The sequence below is a fragment of the Carica papaya genome, chromosome 9 (assembly GCF_054855325.1).
Source record: "Carica papaya isolate Zhongbai chromosome 9, ASM5485532v1, whole genome shotgun sequence".
NCBI classification, from domain to species: Eukaryota; Viridiplantae; Streptophyta; class Magnoliopsida; order Brassicales; family Caricaceae; genus Carica; species Carica papaya.
Window position 1 is genome coordinate 32,400,999 of NC_142317.1, and position 23,170 is coordinate 32,424,168.

Genomic DNA, 23,170 nt, shown 5'->3' on the forward strand with positions numbered 1-23,170 from the left:
ATAGTGACAGAAAACATTAGTATAAATTCAATTAAAACAATAAATTTGACTCGTGTAACTTTTAACAATTTAATTAGTTATATTGATCGTATAAGACAAGATTGGGAGAAAGAATAGAAAAATGGTTGCAACCAGGGGAAGATCGAGAATTTAAGAATTTAAAATGTTTGAACCAGTTTTTTTTATATATATATACTAATTTAAACCAGCAAAATAAGTTTGTCATTTCATATGACAAATGCCATCTAAAGTGAAAAGTTATTTATTACGAAGATGCCCATGTATCAAGTTCAATAATATTGGCACAATTTTTAATGTTGTCAGAGGCAACTAATAGAGAGAGATTTATTCAAATATTTTCTAATTGTACAAGGACTAATTTGACATGAAATCAAAATAGGGACCAGATCGTACAAAAAAAACAGTACGAGGATCAAATTATATTTAGGCTCGAACTTAAACTTGGTAACATTAGTGGAAACAAGTGAGTTAATAAATTAAGAAGAAACTAGATCGGAGTACTGATATGTTTAAAGCACAGCTAGTTGCCAAATTTTTAAATCGATTCCTTCTAGTATGCTACTCTCACCAATCTTGTAAAGCATAGCTTTCTTGTAAACAAGATATGTCAATTCTTGCATGCTTTCACTAGTGATTATTCAGTTGCAGAAAAAAGTGCTAATATACATTAAAGATACATCTGTCTCTTGGATTATCTTTATAATATGTCCTAATTTTTACCCGTATTCTTATTTTTTATTTTAAAAGTTAGAAGTATTATTATTATTATTATTATTATGTGAGTTAAAAAAGAATGAAAAGATAGGAATAGAAGGAAAATTCAAGAATATAATATAACAAATATATTTAATATAATTATATTAATTATATATTTTAACAAATAAAAAATGGTAGTGTGTGTGGAGAAACAAGATAAAATAATAACATCATTAATCAACATTCCAATTGACATCACAAAAATAATTAATCACATACTCAATTTTATTATTTTATTATTTTAAAAAAAATTAAAACAAAATATATTGAATATAATCACATTAATTATATATTTGAACAAAGAAAATGGAGGAGAAAAAACATGTTTGATAGCAGCAGGAGGCATGAATCTATTTGACTATCAATACGACATCGTTTGGTGATCCAGACACTGTAAAAATAAACCAAGAGAAAAACCATATAAACCAAGTCATGGAAGAAGCGATTGAAAAAAGAAAAGAAATATTTAGGGTTTGGTTGAAACCAGAGGCTGTGGTCTATACTGATACCGCTTAGCGACGATCAAGTAGACACAGAAATTAACCAGACTCAAAATGGAAAGCAGCAAGAAGAAGAGATTCAAATGGTTCTTGTTGATATTATTGCCGGCTAACCATCCTCCAGATCTGGTAATGTTCTTGGTAGCAGCGTTGACTACCTGAACAAGTATGGTGCTGAGGAAATAACCAACCGCCATGGATGTCCATAGGAAGCAAGTGGAAATAGACTTGAGTGGTTTAGGTGCTTCTGAGTAGAAAAATTCAAGAAGACCCACGTAGGTAAACATGTCTGCTATCCCAAAAACAAAGTACTGAATGGATAACCAGAACGTTGAAATGGGAAGTGGTTGGAGAACTGGTTTAGCATCCAGCATGTCGTAATGTCGTGCAACAGATTTTCTTTTAACTTCGATTAGAGCTGCAATAGCCATGGATATGGCGGAGAGAAGGAGGCCAACGCCTATTCGTTGGAGGTGAGTGATGCCGGTGGGGATTCCGGTGAGTTTTCGGAGGAAGGGAACGATGATTTGGTCGTAAAAAGGGATGATGATGATGAGGAATCCGACGGGGATGATGGGGAGAGAAGCTGGTGGAATGTGGAAGGAAGCAATGGATGTGTCCATGGTTAGACCTTGTTGGATTGAGAAAGTTTGAAGTTGAGCCAGACAAAGTGTCATGATGATGGTGCAACAGAAGATTGGGAGCATGCTTAGTATGATCTTTGCGTTTTCTACTTGAGTAACTCTGCAGAGTTTCCATGGATTGATTTGAGAGCTTGAATCTTTCTCAATCTGCTCATTACCTGATTCCTTTCTGATAATGGCTGCTTTGTCCAAGAACCTGCATGTCATCACATACATATATATGTAAAGAGAAAACTCTACTAAGAATGTAATTTTCAAATTAAAAATAATGATTTATAAATTAACGAGACTTTTTATTTTATAAAGAATTAATGTTATAGATATGTTTTTTTGTTTTTGTTTTTTTTATGGGGTTATAATTTCTAAATTATTTTTTAATGTGATTATAATTTATGAATTAGAGTTAATTGTGATTTATGTATTTAGAATTTTAAGTTGTGTTTGTATCTATATATACTAATATACTTAGAATATTTTTTTGCAGTAATCACAAATAAAAACTTTATAATTTCTCTATCAGTCTCTCTCTATTCTTAAGATTTTTCCAACATCTTGAACAATTATAAAGCATTGTAAGCAAGAGTATTTACTAAATTATTATAATATTTTGGTATCCATTTATGTAAGAAAATTAAGAAAACATAGTCCCAAAATGAAAAACATATATTATTGGATGTTGGGTAATTAGAATAATCTACATATATAGATATATATATATATATGTATATATAAACCTGAGAACATCTCTATGAGGCAGAAATTCTGTGTCCAGAGCAGCTTCCTTGTCCTGATCAATCTCATAAAACTCCAGAGGATCGTCAGGAAGTTTAAGATTCCTGTTACGTATGGCTGCAACATATACCTGTAAGTTCATGTAAAATAAAAAACCCATTTTAACAATATAAAATCATGCTTATATATACAGAAAAAAAAAAAAACATAACTACATTGCAAATTAACCTGAATGATTTCAGTGAGAGCACTAGATCCTGTAACAGGTTGGATTCTGTACATAGGCCATCCAGTGAAAAAGATTATGATAGCCAAGAAAATACCAACAGTTGATAGACTAAATCCCCAGTCCCATCCTTTATTATCTTGAACCCAAACAAAAAGTGTTAAGCTCACTGCACCACCTATGCACAGAGCTAGCAACAGCAAGTTGAAGAAGGTTGACATCTGCTTAGTCTCGGCCGGATCTTTCTCGTCGAACTGATCCGCACCATGGGTCGGTAAAGCAGCTTTGATTCCTCCAGCACCAAAAGCAAGCAAGTATAAGCCGATGAAGAGAAGTGCAGAATTACCACCTTCAACTTTCTTACAAGTTTGGTTGTATATATCACATGTTGGAGGTCTTAGCTTGGGGTAATGAGCTTGCACTGTTAGTAATCCCAGTCCCTTCAAAATTCACGAGAATAAATCATTGTTTAGTTGAATAATTGATATATCTTTTCTTTAAAAGAAATTATGAATTTGAATCAAATTATGTTCTTATATATGTTCTTGTTTAAAAATTATTTCTACTGTATTACAATTAATGAATGATGCATAAGTTAACCAATAAATATATGCATACCAAGAGCTCTAGAAGTGCAGAGATAATTACAGCCTTAAATCTGCCAATATAAGTGTCTGCAAGTACAGCCACCAAAATTGAAAGGATGTAGCCGGTACCCATATAATTGGTTAGCTCATTAGCTGCATCAGCTAGTTCAAAATGCATCACCCCAGTGAAGTATGTCACTAGATTGACCGCTAATGATAGAGTAGCCATGCTCTCAAACCCAAAAGTGGCTGCAACCAAATAACCGATTCGAGAGTTAGTCATGTTATTCAAACTCGAGAATTATTGGTACAATAACTTTTTGATTCCAATCACTTGTTTCGAACACGTAAATTGGTGGCAGATTCGATTTGAGTTTTTGTATAAGTTCATATGCTTTATTAGTTCTATTGCACTTACATACTAATAATAATACAATTTTTTAATAATAATATATATAACATATAAAACAAATAATTTATAACTCGTAACTCATAATTTTATTAAAAAATATTGAGTTCTTATATAAAGTTCAAGAATTATATTCATTTCAATGGATATACATATAGAATTAGAGTGTAACACAAGTAACAAACCTAATATGAGCAAAGATGATGTAGTTCCTCCATGCTTATACTTGATAGCTCTTCTTCCTTTCCAATCCTCCTTTCCTTCAACAAACTCCTTATCCTCCTGCAATCAAATTGGAAAGCAAATTAAATTACATAGAAATGAACATTTTGTAAGCTAGATTAGGTTTTGATTTTTATACGACGAAATTCCAAAACTTTTCTCGTAAATTTTCTGATTCTAGCATTAGCACGAGCATAACAAAACCACTAAAGAGTACTTACCATATTTACCGTTTACTGCTGGTATTCAAATTAAAAACAAGTGTCTCTATATATAACAAAAATCAAAGGCTCTTGGGATTATGACCACCCCAATAATTTTGATAATGTCATTACAAGCACTGGTATAATTATATGATCTTGTCTATATCACTAAACTATTTATGAGTAAGCTACAAATAGAAGTAAACAACAATATGGAAAAGGAAAATAAAGACTGCAGATATCAGAAATAGGAAAGTAATGATATTATTATTGGTAAGAAAATTAGAGAAGTAAGGAAGATAAAGAATCTGAGATTATTACAAAAAGAATCCCAGAGGTTTTGTCGCAGCTCCAATGGAAACTTCCCTCTGCCACTTTCTTCAATCACTTATCCATGCAATCTCAGCACCTGAATTAATTTAGTATTTCTGGTAACGTCAAATAATAATTCATTCATTAAATAACACTTTGTAATCCGGCTCATATATATATATACATATATATATATATGAATAGATATACACATCTGGTGATTGATATTGTGACTGTTAAACCAAAGCGTCATGTTGTCTCTATTCCTGACTTTGTCAACCAGGCCATATGCAATTTTCAATATCTATTTCACTGCCATGCATGATATTCTTTTTAGAAATGGAAAATTTAGTACTAATGAATTTACTTTACATCAATATAATTTGACATATACAAAATATTATGAATATAATATTTGAAACTGAATGATCAATCATCTACTGTTTTATTGGAAAAAAAAAAAAAGTGATTTAAAATTAATTTTCAGTTAAAACTTTAGAAGAAAAAATAAAATAATGTTTGGTAAAACTTGTTTTACAAGTGACTTTCTGCATAAATTATGGCATTTATTTAATTAATTAATTTATAAAATTAACAATAAATATTGAAATAACAAAAAGTTACATTTATAATAAAATATTAATTACTAAATTTATCTAAAAGCATTGTTTTTTAAAAAAATTATTTTTATTTATTTATTTTATTCAATATAACTATTAATTTTATAGTATTATTATTTAATTTTAAATAAATATTATTTCAATAATATGCTAATTTTTTTTAATATATTATTAATTAAGTAAGATATTTCAATTGAAAATATTATTTATTTTCTTACAACATAATTCATTTCTTAAATTTATCTATTTTATTATAATTTTTTTTTATTTCATCTTCATAAGAACCAAATATAGCACTTAATCTAAGGGTAAAAAATGGGTCCAAACAGGTACTAAGAAAATTTACCAAGAAAGTTTAATTGCCATTTTTCAAACTCTATATATGTAAACATATATATATATATATATATCACACCAATAATAATATAACCTAATTTAATAACTAAAATTTTGGGGCATATATCCTCTAGGTTCTGATTCTCCCCCAAGTTCTTGTCCCAATCTTTGTATTAATTTGTTTGTTTGATTTTCCAATTGACAAGTGAAGACTTGTTCAATTGTTTGGGTTAGTGGGTAGGACATGTTTTTTAATTCCCAGTTGTTTCAACATACGTAAATATATTACTCTTGGCACTACCATAATATTTAATAAGCAAATGAAAGGAAAAACAAAAAAAAAAATAAATCCTGGCCGTCTATTAATCGGCCCGAACACGTGTCGAGATCTCATTCAATGTTAACCAATCACTTCCTCTTCTATCTTCTTCGTTCAATGAATATAAAGATTTTCTCTACTAACTATTTAACTCTCACGTAAGATTGATTATTTGTTCGTACGTACATTTTTACTTTGTATGTAAATCATATATCTTTACATACGTAATGAATGAATCAATCAACCGAAAAAAATATTTTGAATATATTATAATTATCTCGTTCAAATTTTTATACATATCTCTCTCTCGATATCTATCTTTTCTCTCGAATTTTCTATCTTCTTCTCTTGGTATTCTCACTCTTATCTTTTTCAAATCCCTCTATTTCTCCTCTTACTTTCGTATACATATTATCTTCTTAAATCAGAATCATGTATCCAGGTCCTGCCATATATAAATTATTTGAAATTAGATTCTTAAATAAGCTTTTTAAAGACACAACTTCAAGTGACCTAGACAGAACAAATAGAAAAGCGATTAACAGGAAGCAGATTTCACTATTGACGACTGGAAATAATATTTCTTAAAAAGAAGTAAAAGAAGAGTCCAATAATCCATATTAGCACACTGTGTTTCCTACGTTAATATAACCAGACCATAGATATTTAGAATACAACCTCATGGTAGAGGGCAGTAGCCAGCCAAGATCTCTTCAGACCATCAGCAATTATGTAAATTATTAAACCTCAGAAATGCTTTTGATTGGCCACTTTCCAACTCACTACAACACCCTGAAAAACCAGGAGGAGATGAGGATTAGTAGCTGTTTTGCCATATCTGTTGGGTCTGCTTGGATGCTTGGCCCTGGGCACCACCACCGATGGACCCATCTCTAGGGTTTTGCTGCTGATGATCCAGTGACATTCCCGTCTGAGACTGGTAGAAGTTTGGGTATCCAAGTGCCCCAAAATGCTGCGAAGGCTGTTGACCTTGCCGGAATCCACCAGGCTGTTGACTCTGCCCCTGGAAGTTGTAATACGTGCTTGCTGGAACAGCAGACATTGTTCTAGAACCAGGGCCATGAACCCACATTGCTGAGTTTTCGTTCTGAAAACATGAAAACGTTCATCAAGCCTCAAAAAAGAGTTATCAAATAAATAGGAACATAATGTCTATGGTGCACTACCAAATAGCCTGCAAATTTGTTCAGTCAGCTGAACATGCTAACACATGTATCTGCGTGTTTATAAAATGTTGTCACGCTTTCTCTGTTTAAAATTGATATTACTTGTGGCTGACACACTTAATTCATGTTATAGGATTTAACGCGAGGGACTGACTAAGGTTTTCCACCTTAATTCCAAACCTACATCAAACCAAACCCAACCCAACCTGCTCATATATGAGTTAACTCATTCCAACCTGTTAATATTTTATTTAATTTAAATGAATTAATACTATAATAATTACACAATTATAGGTAGTTACTAGAAATGAAATGCCAACCATGAAATCAATCAATAAATTATTGACATTACTATTCGTCCTCTATTGAGAAATAACTACAGAGAAGTTGCTATTATCGAATGATCTGTTTCTTACATTTCATGTACCTCAGGGTAAAGCTTTAATCACGTCCAAACCAGTTAGGCATTTTTATCTATTTAGATATGATTTTTACCTCAATTGTTTTATTGACCCATTTATGACCTAAATCCATTTACAAGATATCACAATTAATTAAATTGCTGCTAAAACCTGCAACAGTTACTTTATTTGCATTAAGCTCAACAGTGGTTGGTAGGGCAATTACCTGCTGAAGCGACACCAAGTGACTGCTGTCCTTGTAGTGGGAACTTAAGACATCATCATAGCTGATGGTAGTGCCTGCAGGAGCAGTTGGTGGATTCAGAGGAAAGTTTCCTCCAGGAATGCTGCTTGAACTTCCAAATCCGTAGCCAGAGGCAATGGCTGCAGACTGAGGCAAACTGCTAACAGAAACACTGTTTTTGTACTGTGGGAGCACAGCTGCTAGAGACTGATGGTATGTGCTGTTACCAGCAAATGCTTGCTGAAAAGCTGAGGGCATGTACGTGTAACTCTGAGGCAAGAATGGATAGCCAATCATGTTGGCAAAATGTCCTAGTGGAAGTGTAGGTTGAGAATAGGCGTGCATGGCAAGATGTTGTGGAAGAGCAGGTCCTGTAGCAACACTGGCAGCAGGCAATGTCTGTGGAGTTGGCAGAGGTGTAGAAATGCCTCCAGCTCTCAGTGCCTGCACATATAAAATGTTAATTCCATAAAATAAGGAAGTGAATCTGGTAGAAATAGATAAGGTTAGACTGAAAACAGTTTTTTATTTCATTTCCAATCTAAGGGAAATGATTTTCTAATTCCTTCTTGGCAAGTAAGAATCACAAAATCCATCTACAAGTAAGTTGAAGTAGGGAGAAACTGGATAAACAGGGAATCCAACATGAAGATTATGATCTAGTTCCAAATCAAGAACATTAAAACATCAAAGAATATGTGCGACACAAACTGAACCAAACAAAATCTAGGAACACTTTAAAAATGAATACACTAAATTTTTTGGGATAAAAGAAGAAAATACACACCTTCCTGCAGCTACGCCAAGACTAGGAAACAGAAACAAGAGAAAAAGAAGAACAAAAACAAAGGAAAATTAAAGCAAGATTGCATCCTAGTCCCTTCGCAAAATAGTTAGAGCACCCACTGCATCAACATCCCCCCTTCCCAAGAAAAAGAACGAAAAAGAAGAGAAATACCATGAAGAGAAAGACAGCAACAAAAGGGATTCTAATTGGTCTTTGAAAAACTTGAGCACTTTTTTAACACCACAAAACCTACAAACAAAAAAAATAGCCCCAAAACAACATTTCCTTATCCTCATCCCTACAAGATCGTAGAGGAAGAAATAAAGATTTAAAGGAATTGAGGACAAACCCAACTCACTAAAAAGGTTTCAATAAAGCCTGTCCCATTCTACAAATTCAAATAGAAGTCCTCTGCAAAATAAGAGAGAAGAAAAATGGAACCAAACAAGAATCACAATCAATTCAATTGCACAGAAGATTCAGTAAAAAGATTACAACACTATTATAGACTTCTAACAAAATCTTTCTGGGAATACTTTATATGGCACAACTACAATGTATACATTTAAGGTTTAGATACAGAAAAAATGCCACAACAATGAATAGCAACTTAGGGTCCACTTTTTGTGCAAGTCAGTCAAAATCTTTTTGAAAGATAAAGTGTAAACTATAATATTAATAACAGCGCCAAGGAGGAGTCACACCATGTACAAAGAATTTATATATCTATCAATGTGTCAATCCTCTCTATCATATGAGGGTGACACAATATCGAAACTAAGGATCTGAAACCATCTGTTCCTAAGTAAATCAAAACCATTCACATCATCGACCCCATCAAAATTCTTTTTGTTCCTCTCTTTCCAAACTGCCTAAAAAATAGTCGGGCAGTATTAAGTCCACTTGTTTCCTCCTCCTGATGCCTTTCCATGCCCAAATTCCATCTCATCCGATTCTACCATCACCCAGCTTATGTCTAAAAGCCCAAAAACTATGGTTCAAAGGCTGTACACCACCGGACAGTAAAGCAATGCACGTTTGCAAGTCTTCTCTATCCTCTTGCAAAGATAACATGGATTCACCAAAATCGTATTCTGTCTTCTCAGTTTGTCAATTTTCAAAATGCACTCCTTCCAATCTCCCACGCAGACAATGATACACGAGGTAAACCTGTTGCCTTCCAAATTTGTCTCAACAGAAATCTGGTACCATTGACTTCGTGTTTGAATAACTGCTTATAGAAAGTCTTAACTGTGAAAGACTCATTCTTAGTAAGGCACCACCGAGGCTTGTCATTGCTTTCGTCCAAAATCACAAGAGAGAAAGTGCTTAACAATCTCTCATATACATCAATCTCCCAGTCACTCAAATTTCTCAATACAAAAATCTGTTCCTTCATCCACTACCCCCCCACCCACACGAAAGAGTCATAGATTTTTACATCCTTCTACTGGGCTATGGCAAAACCCTGAGGATATTGGTCCCTGAGGGTACCACCTTCCAGCCACTAATCCTCCCGTAGTCTAACTCAGTCTTTGCCAACCTTCTACCCGATGCACTCCTGAAACTTATCTCCACCTACACCAATCTTTTTCCACATGCTTTTCCCATGAGATCTCGTCCCCACTTTGGTGAACCACAATCTCTCATCAGTGCCAAATTTAGCTGCTATTGTCATTCTCCAAACCACTCCTTCCTCTTTCATAAACCTCCACAACTACTTAGGAATGAGATCCATAAAAAGAATAATAGCCAAAATCTCCTCGTTGTTAGGGGCCAAAGAATGTCGAGTAATATCATCATGTGGGGCCTCGTTTCTCATGGAGTTTAAACCAACAAGAGTATGTTGCCTAGTCAATATGAGCAATGTCACTGCTTGCTACTAAATCAGAAGATCCATCACTAGAAAACTCAACTTCATCAACAGAAATAACAATCTTATTGACAATATTTTCCACTATCTCAATTACCTCATTTGTGCGAATACTTTCAATATCGTTAGTTAATTTTTGATCACTAGGTTGCAGCACTTCCATAAGATTTTGCTTAGTAACCAAATCATTTCACTCTTCCATTCGTTTGTTATTCTTCACGCTCTATTGAAGTTTGAGATATATTAGGTTCTTGTGTAACTAAAGATCCAAGAGTTTCTCTATATTGTCTTCATCTTCATTTCATACATATCAATCTTATCTTTTAAATCCTAGATAACTATTTTTTTTATCCTTCAACATTTATAAGAATAAGAACTGTCATGGTCCTCTTGTGATTTCTTGCTTCTTACGAGGGAAACACTTGTTTTCACTATTTTTTATATCGGGAAATAATTTTATATTTCTATTTGACAAAACATATCCATAGTTCACAAAAGTTTGCTACTTTACAGAATTCCCATTAATTTTAATTTTCTCTATATTGATCAAGCATTTCGTATAAAGCATATGATAAATCATCATTTGTAACTGAACCATCTACTTGATAGAATGTAACTAAAAGAACTTCCCTCTTGTTTAAATCTATTCGACGCTCCTCTGACATAAAACAAACTTTGTCTGATATCAACTAGCAAAAATGAATAACGAACAAAATTTGAGCCAACTAAACTTAAAAAGCGAAAGAACACGTCCAAAAGAAAAAACTCAATGATCATTTTTAGAGTACCTAAAATAGGTCTGGAGGTGGCTGAGCCAAGCAAGGTGAATTGACTCAGGTCAAACCAGTTTGAACAGGTCAAAATTATGCTTCAGAACACCAAAAGTCCCGTGCATTGGCCAGCCGTGAGAATCATGCGTTGGCTTCCAGTAAGCCTCTGGAGACAATCTTCTGACAGAGGACTCAGCTGGATGCACTGATCTTGGATAGGAGTAGACGTTACTCACCAAGGCTGGGAAAGATTGGCTTTGATAAAGTAGTGCCAAGGGCAACTTTAAGTGGAGAGGTGTGGTTCTCGGCATTGGGAGGCACCGCAGGACCCCTCTAAAGTGAACAAAAGCGGCAGTGTTGGCCACCTCCTACGGGGCTGGAAACCACGTTGGCCAACATTTGTCCTCTCTCTATTATTGCTCTTGGCAACTATGTTAGTATTTTAGGGTTTTCTTTATTTTTTTGGGAGCCAAGAGGTTGGGTTGAGGAAACTCGGGACCGCATGATATGTCAATTTTACTCTAATACCAACTGATGCAGGCCAAAGAGAGCTTAAAACAAAACTTATAGAAAATTTATTAAGAATCAAACTTGGAGATCTTGAATCTCAATATTCTAATCAATATACCAGTATTTGAATAATAATCATCAGTACTCTAACTAATACTTAACTAGGTACCTTATTTATATGCACCAAATACATCAGAAATAAAAATCTAGAAACTTAGTAAATAGGAACATAAGTTAAATATGAAGGAATTAGGGAAACAGGAAATTTAGGAATTAGGAAAATAGATCTTATTTTTCTTTACTGCAAAACTATTCAAAACTTGGAAAAGGAAATTAAATTTTCCTATTTCTTTTAGTTAACTTCCCAAAATGTTTATGTTCCTTTATTGATTCTGCTTTATATTTCCTATTATTGAAATATGAACATTTTCAGCGCTCTCTATTCTACATCAGACCGCACCCTCCTAGTCCCCAGTGCTTGCTCAAGTTAAGCTAAACGTCTTGAGGGAGAAGCAGTATGAAGGTTCCAAAAAGTATAGATTATTGTTCTTCCTTCTATCATAAATGTTATCCTTGGGTTCAGCCCATAACCTGATATTTTAATTGTCAACTTTTCCAGTTATATTTTCATGATAGGTGACAAACAAAAATACACAGATTATACCATTCCATTTTGTAATTTTCCTGGAACGAATATACTACTGGTTAAGAAAAGAAAAGAAGCAGCAATAAACAAGAGACAATTGTGTCAGTTTCACCCTAGTCAGTAAGCTAAAGCAAGGGATCACCTCTGACATGGAAATGGTTGGACCACTAATTGACGAAGCAGCGGAGTTGTACTTTGTGGGCAACGTTTGTGTCACAGGAAAGGGTGAATATTGAAGATCAGGCTCCCTCACATTCTGAGTCGACACAAGCAACGTGCTTGTTAAAGAATTTGTATACCCTGGCTGCACTTGGAACATGTAAATTTATAAGTAAAATTAGTTCATTCACAAAGGATAAATAGCAAATAATACTGATAAATAGAATCTATAACTCAAGTATATAAATACAAATGAAATAGACATATAACTGTGTCTTGCAAGGATAAAATATGCCTTCCACAATATATGACAGTTTTCCATCAACATTGCACTGAATGTTTACCACATCTATTGTGCTCATTCCTTTAGAATTGTCAGGATTTTGTAAGAATCAAAACTTTGTAGGGATATGCCTTTGACAAGGAATTTAAAAAGATGACCATGTTGCTGGTTATGTTTGGAAACCTGCAGATCGAAACCAACCAGGGAGTGCTAAACCTTCAGCTGAGTTGTTGAAAAAGGATAGTGCTTTCACTGTGGAGTCTTCCTATTTATCACCCTGCCACTCCCAATCAGTGTTAAAAAGTTTTCTTGGAAAAGAATTTGCAAGTAATGTTGACACCAAGGCAAACCTGCTAATAAATAGTTTGATCTCAGCTTGAGCTCAATTTGACCCAGCTTTTAATTAAATTTGAGCTCGTTTATAGGAATCTGTTACAAGTTCTAATAAGTCAAGGGTGGGTGAAGAAGAAACAGTCAAGTGGCTCCTTTTAGGAAAAGTTTACAAGTGTTTTACGCATAGGAAAAAGAGTGATCAAGTCAAATAGGAAAAAGAGTGATCAAGTCAAAAGGGTTAAAAACAATCAAGAGGCTTCTCTGTAATAACTCTAATCTCTTTTTTTATTTTGTTCTCGTTTTATGTCATTCTTAGTTTACTTTATGTCTAATAGTTTATTTCAGTTTCATTTCCCATTTATTTAACGGTAGGAAAACAGCTTAGTTGGCATTTAACTCTTTAATTGACAATAAAAAGATCCTTCTAGACATGATAAAAGGAAAATTTGTTCAACAAAGTTTGGGCTTTTTTCTAAACTCTGAGACCTTAGGATCCTCTTTTAGGAGACCTGAATTTTCTGTCACAATACAGAAAGAAAGAAGAAAAGTTACTAAAAAAACTTTAATCTCAATTAAAGTATCCCGTTTCTAGACCCACAACCTGATCCTTAAGGAGGGAAACTAACTGAGTGTCATTATTTCAGCAAAGGCAAGGCCATAAGTATTCAACCCGAAAACTTGAAGATATTTTTGATTAAATTTATTTTACAATGTAATTATTTTTTTATAGATAAATGTAATTTTAACATTTATAATGAAAATTTATTTTATAATGAAAATTAATATTTTACAAATTTAATTTACATATGTTTATTTATATATTATAGTATACAGACTTTAATATTTAAATATTAAATATACATAAATATGTAAAAGCATATTAATACACTTTCTTCTATTTAAATCATTTTTTAAAATAAAAGTATGAAATTGTATTGAAGTAAAGGTGCCAAGAGGGAACCGCCCATTTACAAAAAATTTACAAATCAATTAAACAATCGACTATAGAGCTGAGATTATCAAAACATTCAATGTTATGTTCTAAAATAGTGGACCGAAGTAATATAATATATAAACTTAAATCATATAATATAAAAACTTTAATTAATTTTGTGAAAAGATACCTGAATTTCTATTTTTTAATAATTCAAACCCGAGCTTACTCAAGCTCCGGACCAAGCTTGGATTGGCTCAGTTTTATTTAATTGGGCCAAACTCGAACCTTTACAAAAATAAAAATTCCAGTCTTAAGAAAAGCTCAGATTTCACTTCAAGCCAAATTTGAACTCTGTTGTGAAACATTAAGTGTCAAGCAAAATTTGAACTTTGAAGTATTTCCCCGAATTGAGTTTAAATTGTTATCATTGATTTTGCCTAAGGTTCTTTTTAAAAAAATCCTAACAAGAAAACCTCATATCAATTTCTTTTAAAGGAAAAGAGGATGATATTCACAAAGCATCAGCTCATCTAGGATAAGGTACCAAAGGAGAGGAGTGTTTCTTTGTTTTGACAAAAACAATATAGAGAAAATGAATATAGTAAATGGAGGATTACATATCCTCCCAGGCAAAAGGAAAAGAAATAAAAAAAAAGGAGAAAGACCAGCAACTCTCGAAAAAGTACAGCGGGTAATCACACTCTCATCACTCATTAGCAAAGAAAATAGCCAATTTTCATGATACCTCTTTTTATCATATTCTCAACAGGGAGGAAACTGTCATACATAACTTCCAAAGGGGGAAAAGAAAAGGCCACCCGAACAGAAACCACTCTTTTCCATATTTGCTTCTGGGAACTCGACAAAATGACTTTATGTCCAAAGTTGGAGACAAAAAGAACTTAGTGAGAAACTGTTCTTTAGAGAACTTCCATTCTGGCCCGCCTCCAACATTTGAACCACTTCAGAAGAAGAAAAGGAGGCCATCAAAGAGATCAACTCCTCCACTCCCCAGTCATTCAAATTTCGACTCACAAAAGGATGTTCCACTTAAAAATACCATTGTGCTCCACAAAACATTCACTCACCTGGGCACCTCTTGAACCTGGCAATACTCAATATGCTGATATTGGGACTTCAATGATAACCACATCACACATCCTCCCAATAACTAAAAGAAATGCATATCCCACCCTGAAACACATACAGTCAATCATATCACCCCACCCTTCATAAATCTAACTCCAGCGGCTAGAACCATACAGCATCTTTAATGAATTTGATATCCAACCACCATGAGGGAGACCATATTTAGCACGGATAAGCTTCCACCAGAATATACCCCCAAGAAATCAAGAATCTCTAAAGCCACTTGGTTGGTAAGGCTTTGTTAAGGCGTTGCAAAGGTCTAATGCACATCCCTCTATAGACAAATGGCTGATTAACATAATTCAAATGAACCAAATGATATCTCTTTTGCACTTCAAAATCTCTCCCTAATGATATGCATCGGATGGCAAACTAGAAAGGGTGCTTTTAATGAGGTGAGCCTCCCCCCCACCAAACAGATATCTCCTCTTCCAGCCAAAACTCTTTTCCATTTTGGTAACTATAGGATCCTACACTCTCTTTATCTTTGAACTTAATTCTCAGAGGCAGACCTATCTACTCGATGATGAAAGAAGCAACACTAAACCCCAATATTTGGGCTAGATCCTCCACAGCTACAATGTCCCACAAGGCAACCATTTCCAATTTCACAATATTGATCCTCAAACTCAAAACTTACATCTTTACCAATAGGGATTTTCTATTTTCCATATAATCAGCCTCTTTTCGATCACATATATATATATATATATATATATATATCAGCCTCCTGACAAATTTTCCTTTGGGGTGGCAAAAGCTAACTGCATCAATGATTTACTAATATATGTTTTTGGTGCTTCATTTCTAGCTGAATGGTGGGTATGGATAATCTCCAAATGAATAGCAAAAAAAAAAAAAAGATAGCTACCAAGAAGGACAACTTGGACATCATTATAATTAAGAGAAAGAATAGAAGAGCTTTGAGGGGCATTTGCTCTCTTTGTACGACTACAGACTTGTAACTCCAATCCCCAAGGCATTATAAGAACATGAAAACAATTTTAAATTTTTATTTTCCATAAATACGCCTTTATAGATAAAAACGTGTTGGTGTGAGTATAATGGTAGTCAAGTATAAACAAACTGCAGTTTCTAGAAAACACCAAAAACTTGTTATCACTCTCAAACTCATCATAGTTCTATTTTATTTGCCAAATGTTGTTTTCTATTTCTTACTACCATATGTATTTGTATGCATGAACATATATGATATAGAAAATAAACGCAAAATATTTATTTTCATGAAGCAAAGAGTGCTTAAATACTTTGTTCAAAAGTCATCCGCTCTCTACTTCGACAGACCTCACATTTCTACGTCAGGAACATGGCTGTGTAACAGCAGCTGGGAAGCAGGCTTTGGTTCAGTTCTTGAGCAGTTTTAGGGCAGGATGAGGTAGAAAAAGGGAGATCAGTAGAGGGAGAAGAGATAGTAAAAAGAAGAGAGCTGTGAGGACAGAAGAAGAATAATGTTAGGAAGATAAGAAAATTTTACCGATATTTTCTTCGTGATTCTTCTACAAATACGGGTACTGTATATTTGTATCCTTCAATAAATACACCTGGAATTCTGTTTGTCTTTGTACAGGGCATTCTTTTTACAGCTGAATTAATAACAGAACCCTAGCACTCCCAGGTCCTGACAACCTAATAGATATTATGGAAAATAACCCCCTTGTTCATTTTCCTTCAGAGAAGGGAGGCAACCCCTTGGTGGCTTGTCAATGTCAGTTGTTTTTTCTTTTCAAAAAATAAAAAAACGTGCCTCTAAAAATAATCCCACGTTTTACCAGCATAATGCTTCAAAGAAAAAAAAAAGGCCCAAACACACAAAATTTTACCAAGGAAAACTTTTCCCTAAACATATTTAGCTTTTATCATTAGTTTCCAAATCCAAAATAATAAGTTTCACATACCAAAAGAAATACTTGGAAAGTTAGTGACATTACCATTACACTTGAAAATGGAGCAAGATTCTGCATTTGAGAACTTGTTTGTGGAGGAACAAAAGCAGCATTCATTTGTTGGCTGTTTTCATAAGTATAACCGGGTGCAGATGAGGGAAATGGATACTGATTTCCATGAGCAGTTTCAGGAGTTTCCTGTTTCAACACTTCTGCCTGAGAATCGGAAGGAGAATCGTAATTCCCAGCATTTGCATTGGCTATATGCACCATATTTCCTTCTTGAGCATTTCTGAGATGCTCATCCTCATAATACTCCGGATTCCTGCATGGATGTAGATTCTTCTTACATAGTTATAGTGATTATGAAGACCCACTTATAAGAAAAAGAAAGATCTAACCTATTGCTTACCTTGTATCCGAGTGTCCTACTGATGAAACATCTGGAGCTTCAGATCTATCTTCCAAGTCATTGTTCAAAGGCCTAGAGACAAAAGGTCCAGAAAAGACAGAACCAATACCAGATCCAAAACTCCCAAAGCTTAAATGTGAGCAATCAGGAGTATGGACTTGCAGATGATTTGGGATTATGACACCAGGCCTATCCTCTTCAGAGTGTGCTCCTTGTTCGTCATTCTGTATGCTTAATTGCCGCAAATTTGCAGTAATAGAAGATGCACCATCTTCAGCTGAAACAAAACATGAATTAAATGTAAGTCGCCAGAAACAATATTCAACATAAAACAAAATAGCATGAACCAGGAAAAGGTTATGAAATAAAATTACGCATCACCAAGATGAACAACACAAGACACCAGCAAAAAAGGAAGTTAGCTGTTATTCAAATTCTCTATTCAAGGGATCTCATTACAAATAGCATAGAACATCAAACAAAGCTCCTTGCATAGAATTTACATACAAACTTCAATATTAAAATCAACCACAATTAACAACCATACTGAACGATTATACTACCATACCAATTCTCCGAAATTAAGGCCAGCATTCACAACCCTTCCCACCTAAAAGCTTTCTATGGATTTAAGAAACATTACATTAAGACAACCCCCAAAAGATCAAAAGAACATGCAACATTCAAATTGACTGAAGATTAAACCAACAAAACTCACCTTCCTTATTCTCAAAAGAATGAGTTTGGTAGGAACTCATGCTGTTATACAAGTTATTCTCAAAAAGTGATGAACCTCCAGAAGCATCCTCCTGTACATTTCTATTGGACACAGAAGCAGACCCTGCACAGTTAGCACCAAGAGTTTCGATTGAATTATCTTCTGCTTCCTCGACCTCATTCAAATACGGTTTAAGATGTTGATTAGTTCCATCCGTGGGCAAGTTAGATGCATCAGCATATAATTCGGAGTCTGCTGGTGCCTCTAGCACAGATGAGAAATTAGCAGCCGCTGGGTTCTCAATTGAGGGCCACTCTTCATTAGATGGAACATGCTGCCTCAAAGAAAGTTCAGACTCATTACCTATTTCTGACACATTTAAGGTATGACCTTGGGATGAATGCAAATCATGATGCGGTGCAACAGAAGGAGGTGCAACAGCAGCTTGGCAATTATTAACATTGTGATGAGGTGAGTTACTAACAGCAGAAGCCTTGCTGTTCGGCCTACCCATCTTAACAATATCAGCCATAGATACTTGACCAGGGGATCCAAACCAAGCAGATTGAAGACCAGATGTTGGCTGTGATGAGGAAGAAATTCCATCAGCTAATCCAACTAAAGACATTTTATTTTCTGTAGCCACGGATTCACTGCAAAAGATGTGACAAGTACATAAGTAACAAGTAACCTGTAATACAAAGATCACCATTGGTGAACATATCAGGGCAAGGCAAGCCATAAAAAATCTACTTCACACTTTTTATCTCAGAAAAAATAGCCATCAAAAATCAACTTACAAGGCAAGATAAATGCAAGGCTAAAGAAAATAAAAGGCTAAAGAGACTTTTGTGTTTATCGAATATCATATTTACATTTTTTAAAAAATAAAAACATAATATTTACATTAAAATGCATTAGATTTCCAAGCCCCCATCTCTGAGTCCTTCATAGCATTTCTTTTCTTTTGATAAGGAATCATGTAGGATGGCATAAGATACGAATATCATCTCCTTGGGTATTTCCAAGAACCACAATCTAAGCAATTAAGAGCTCATAGTTAACCACAACTCAAAAGCCATAGATTTCAAGGAATCTCAAACTGCATATGCAAAGATTCTGACACAATGATCAAGTCAATACTGATTTGAAAGAAAATACAACACCAATAATGCCTGTGGTTTGAGTTTATTTTATTCTCGTTCAATTCCTAGATCTTAGTTATTTGATTAGCTCTTTAATTATTTGATATATAAAATATAGTAGTAATTTACATATTTACTACATAATTGAACCAATTATATTCATATTTTTACTTCCACAATGATAGATCTGTATTTCCATTATCAAGGAATAACAAACGGAAACTAACTTGAATTGAATATAAAATTGATTTATAATTTACGCATATTTTTGTTCAAATTTTTATCTCCTTTTATCTATTCTCAATCTTATTTCATACATTTTAAGTTTAAAACTCAATATAAAAGGTCTCTAGCATGATAAAATTCAAACTAACTGTAATACAGATGAAAGCATTAGTAAATACAGTGACATCATCATGATAGCACTAATCATTTAGTACCCCACCTTGGTTAGGAAAAGAATAAGATCCCAAACTTTCTTCCATATAAGTCGAGAACTCACAAGATACACTCAATTCTCAGAGTATAGGTCTATTTCAAAAAAAAAATTCTCAGAGTATAGGTCAAATTATATCTCAGGAAGTAAGACAGTTCTTCATAGAAGGGAAAACCCTTTCTTTGAGTTAACAGCTCATAATAGTCTTTACACACAAAAATCAAAACAGTCATAATAGGTTCAGACACATATTAAAGAAAAGCATGTTTTTATACTATATCTTCTTTCAAAGCATTTTTGTTGAGCAGCAAAAGGACCAAGTAACCAAAATATTCCCTTGATGTTGCTGAGACCACACTTATTGAGGACTTAAAAGTAACTTCTATGTTTAAGATGGACGCTCTCCACATAAGCCAAAAAACCAACCACAGTACAATGTAGGTAAAGATGATTATGTGTATACATTTGTTTGAATTTGCACCTAAAATTCTCAATAAATAAAAAATAAAAAAAAAAGAAAATAAATCTGCATCAAGAAAATTAGAATAATATATCTTTGGAAGCCTTGGAAAAAATTAACCTGTGCAATGGAGGAGGCCAGTTTGGATGATTCATTGTGACACCAGAAATAGAAGATGATGAGCCTGGAAAACCATGTGCTCCATTTTCCTTCTTGGATGCAGGTCTACCATGCAAGAGACCAGGCTCTGAACCAAAATTACAGTAATACGAAAGCAGGCGTCAATGAAAAGGCCAAAACAAATTCAAACTAAATAATACTGGTCTAGGTACATTTCCACATTACAGGATGTTCATACCATTCGAGGTAAACTGAGTAACACCACCACGTCCAGCATACCGGTCAGAACCACCCCTACCTCCACGGCTCAAAGTGTTACTAGCAACACGTGACCTGGGATCCGCTGTATCCCTATTCTGAAGAAACAGTAGAAAAAAAATTACCATTTGACAATATCATAAACAGTTAAACAAGTCAAAGAAAGCACCACAGAGTGCAAGGATAACAAGCACATCAATCATAAACTAAGATAAATAAATGGCAGAAATAGTTTAAATAGTATCAACATCCTAGCTATGCCTTTTGCTTCCGGCAGCAAGAAATTTAAGATAAATAATCATTTAAGACTACAAATGCGAAATCCAAAACTTAAAATAATGCAAACAACATAGTTAGCATATCTCCACATGCACTCACCTCTTTTTTCTTGTCTCGTTTGCTTTTCACCTCATGAAAAGGATCTATACAAGAAATAAGCCTCATGTTAGAAACGAATTTTAATAGGAATGTTTTTCCCTGTGTGTGTATGGGCAAAACCTACGTAACACCCCACAACTTCCCAACACATTGTACAAAAGATTCTGAGTTGAATAAAATTTAGCACTATCAATTCTAGCAAATGAAATGAAACATACTGTACCTGGAACCAAAACCTCAAATAGTAAGAGAAACTGAAATGAGAATGAATTGTCTTTTACCAAGACAGTCACTAGCACACGCCACTAGCAAACAATCAACAAAATACACAAAGTAAAAGACAATAACAAATAAACATTCCAGATTAAAAATTTTAATTACATAACAAAAATCAAAAACAAGATCCTATTGAACATCGGCAAGCTCAAAATTGATGATATGTAAAGGAAACATTGGATACAACCACATTTAATAACACACAAGAAAATATTAAATCATTTTTATTCCAGAGAAAGACTTCTACATTCCAAAAAGAAAAACAAAAAGGTAGGCTTCTTACCACTTTAGATATTACACTACTAATTGCCAGAGAGCTCCAACCTTAGATGTTACAGTGAGGGGAAATCAAGCACCATGTAATCTTATTTCATTTCTGGGTTATCAGCCAAATAAAACATCATATACAGCAAATTCCTTTCTAACCTAAAGCATAGCAAGGATTCACTTTTTATGGGAACCACACAAGAACTTGCTTTAGTGATATAAAAAAAGTTGAATGATGGCAAGCCTAGAGAATGTAATGCATGCATTTATATCTAAAAACTTGTGCAAACATGTGAAATTGTATACAACACAGCTTTCAGCATATCTGAGACGCCTCACCTCCATCTTCATGACAAAATTAAGTATTCTCATAGGGCAGGGTTGCATTTTCAGTTGGTCTAACATAATCAACCTCAAACAACACTGAAAATGAGTTGCTTTCCCACAAGGCCCCTAGTTTATGGCTTCGCACAATTTCCATTCAATTTTAAGTTTAACATCAAACAATAAGTGTGAAGTTTCATTAAAAACTCTCAAAAAACAGAAATAAGAATTCTGACTATAACAGTTGAAGAAACGCCATTTGCAAGGATAAACATAAAGAACAACGAGAACGAACAACTGAGACTTTCCCTTCATTTGGGCAGACACAGGCTGAAGCAAATATACTTAAGTGACAAAAACGAAGAGGATAGAAAGAAAATACAATACTACTTTAAGTAACATTATCAATCACCATAACGTGGCCAAAAACAAAAAAAAGCCTACCACATAACCACTTCAACGAAAAAAAAAATCAACCATTTTCTCTTAAATGAAGGAGAAAATCTGAAATTTTGAGAATTCAGGTTCATAGAATACCAGATTATTAAACAACTTTGAAAGCCTAATGAAATACCGAGTCAGTGCACACTTCCTTATTTCAGGATAAAAACATAAAAGTCATCCATTAGTCACCTGAAGTTTCTTTTTTTTAACTTCTCTGAAAAGGAAAGAAAACTTCGTCTTCCTTCAGTTTCCCTCCATTTTCCAAGCAACCAAACAGAACGTATAGCAAAAAGAAAAAAAATATAGTAACCTGATTTTAGTAGAATATGAAGAGGACAAGGAAACAAAAAACCTTGAGAAAGAAGGCGATTGACGGCCTCGTTAGGGTCCATGTTACACTCTTTGAGCATAGCATAGATCTCAGGCTCAGGACAGTTCACAATCTCCTTCAAGCTCTGTACCATCTTCCTTGACCCCGGCGGAATCCCGGAAATTCCACCGCTACCTTTCCCTATTCCATTATTTCCCCCACCTCCTCCTCCCTTCCCGCTCATTTTCCTTCCGCCTCCTCTCTCCTTCCCACTCCCTTCCTCTCTTCCCTCCCTCTCTCTACAACAAAACTGAAAAGACACCAATCACTCAGATCTGACCAGAAATAAGTCTTTTATGTCGGCCGCGTCTCTCAACCCCGTACACGCCGCGATGAGCAGTATAACAAGGAGTAGAAAGGAGGAACTATCTGCAAAACGCTCTCTCTCTCTCTCTCTCTCTCTCTCTCTCCCCTTTACGACAATCGACCCCGAAAACCCTCTTTCTTTCTCTGTGTGCATATGCGAGTGTCTCTGCAAATTTTTTATTGTTT

The 23,170-nt window shown here is 34.3% G+C and overlaps 2 protein-coding genes across 2 annotated transcripts; both read right to left on the reverse strand.

The window, feature by feature from the left end:
- Positions 1-1,061: 1,061 nt before the first annotated feature.
- Positions 1,062-4,684, reverse strand: LOC148240264 (protein NRT1/ PTR FAMILY 4.5-like; the record flags this gene model as incomplete). Its single annotated transcript, XM_088212115.1, has 6 exons — positions 1,062-2,117; positions 2,656-2,783; positions 2,882-3,319; positions 3,498-3,715; positions 4,061-4,157; positions 4,622-4,684. Coding segments are annotated over 6 exons (1,818 nt in total), but the record flags the coding sequence as incomplete, so codon positions are not given.
- A 1,741-nt stretch (positions 4,685-6,425) lies between these two features.
- LOC110819790 (uncharacterized) lies at positions 6,426-23,164 on the reverse strand. Its single transcript, XM_088210691.1, has 10 exons — positions 22,661-23,164; positions 20,998-21,041; positions 20,600-20,717; positions 20,362-20,488; positions 18,201-18,853; positions 17,483-17,759; positions 17,116-17,395; positions 12,448-12,609; positions 7,702-8,163; positions 6,426-6,995 (listed from the first exon to the last, which is right to left on the reverse strand). The coding sequence occupies exons 1-10, from the start codon at positions 22,860-22,862 to the stop codon at positions 6,705-6,707; spliced, it is 2,616 nt and encodes an 871-aa protein (XP_088066817.1). The 5' UTR covers positions 22,863-23,164; the 3' UTR covers positions 6,426-6,704.
- Positions 23,165-23,170: the final 6 nt, after the last annotated feature.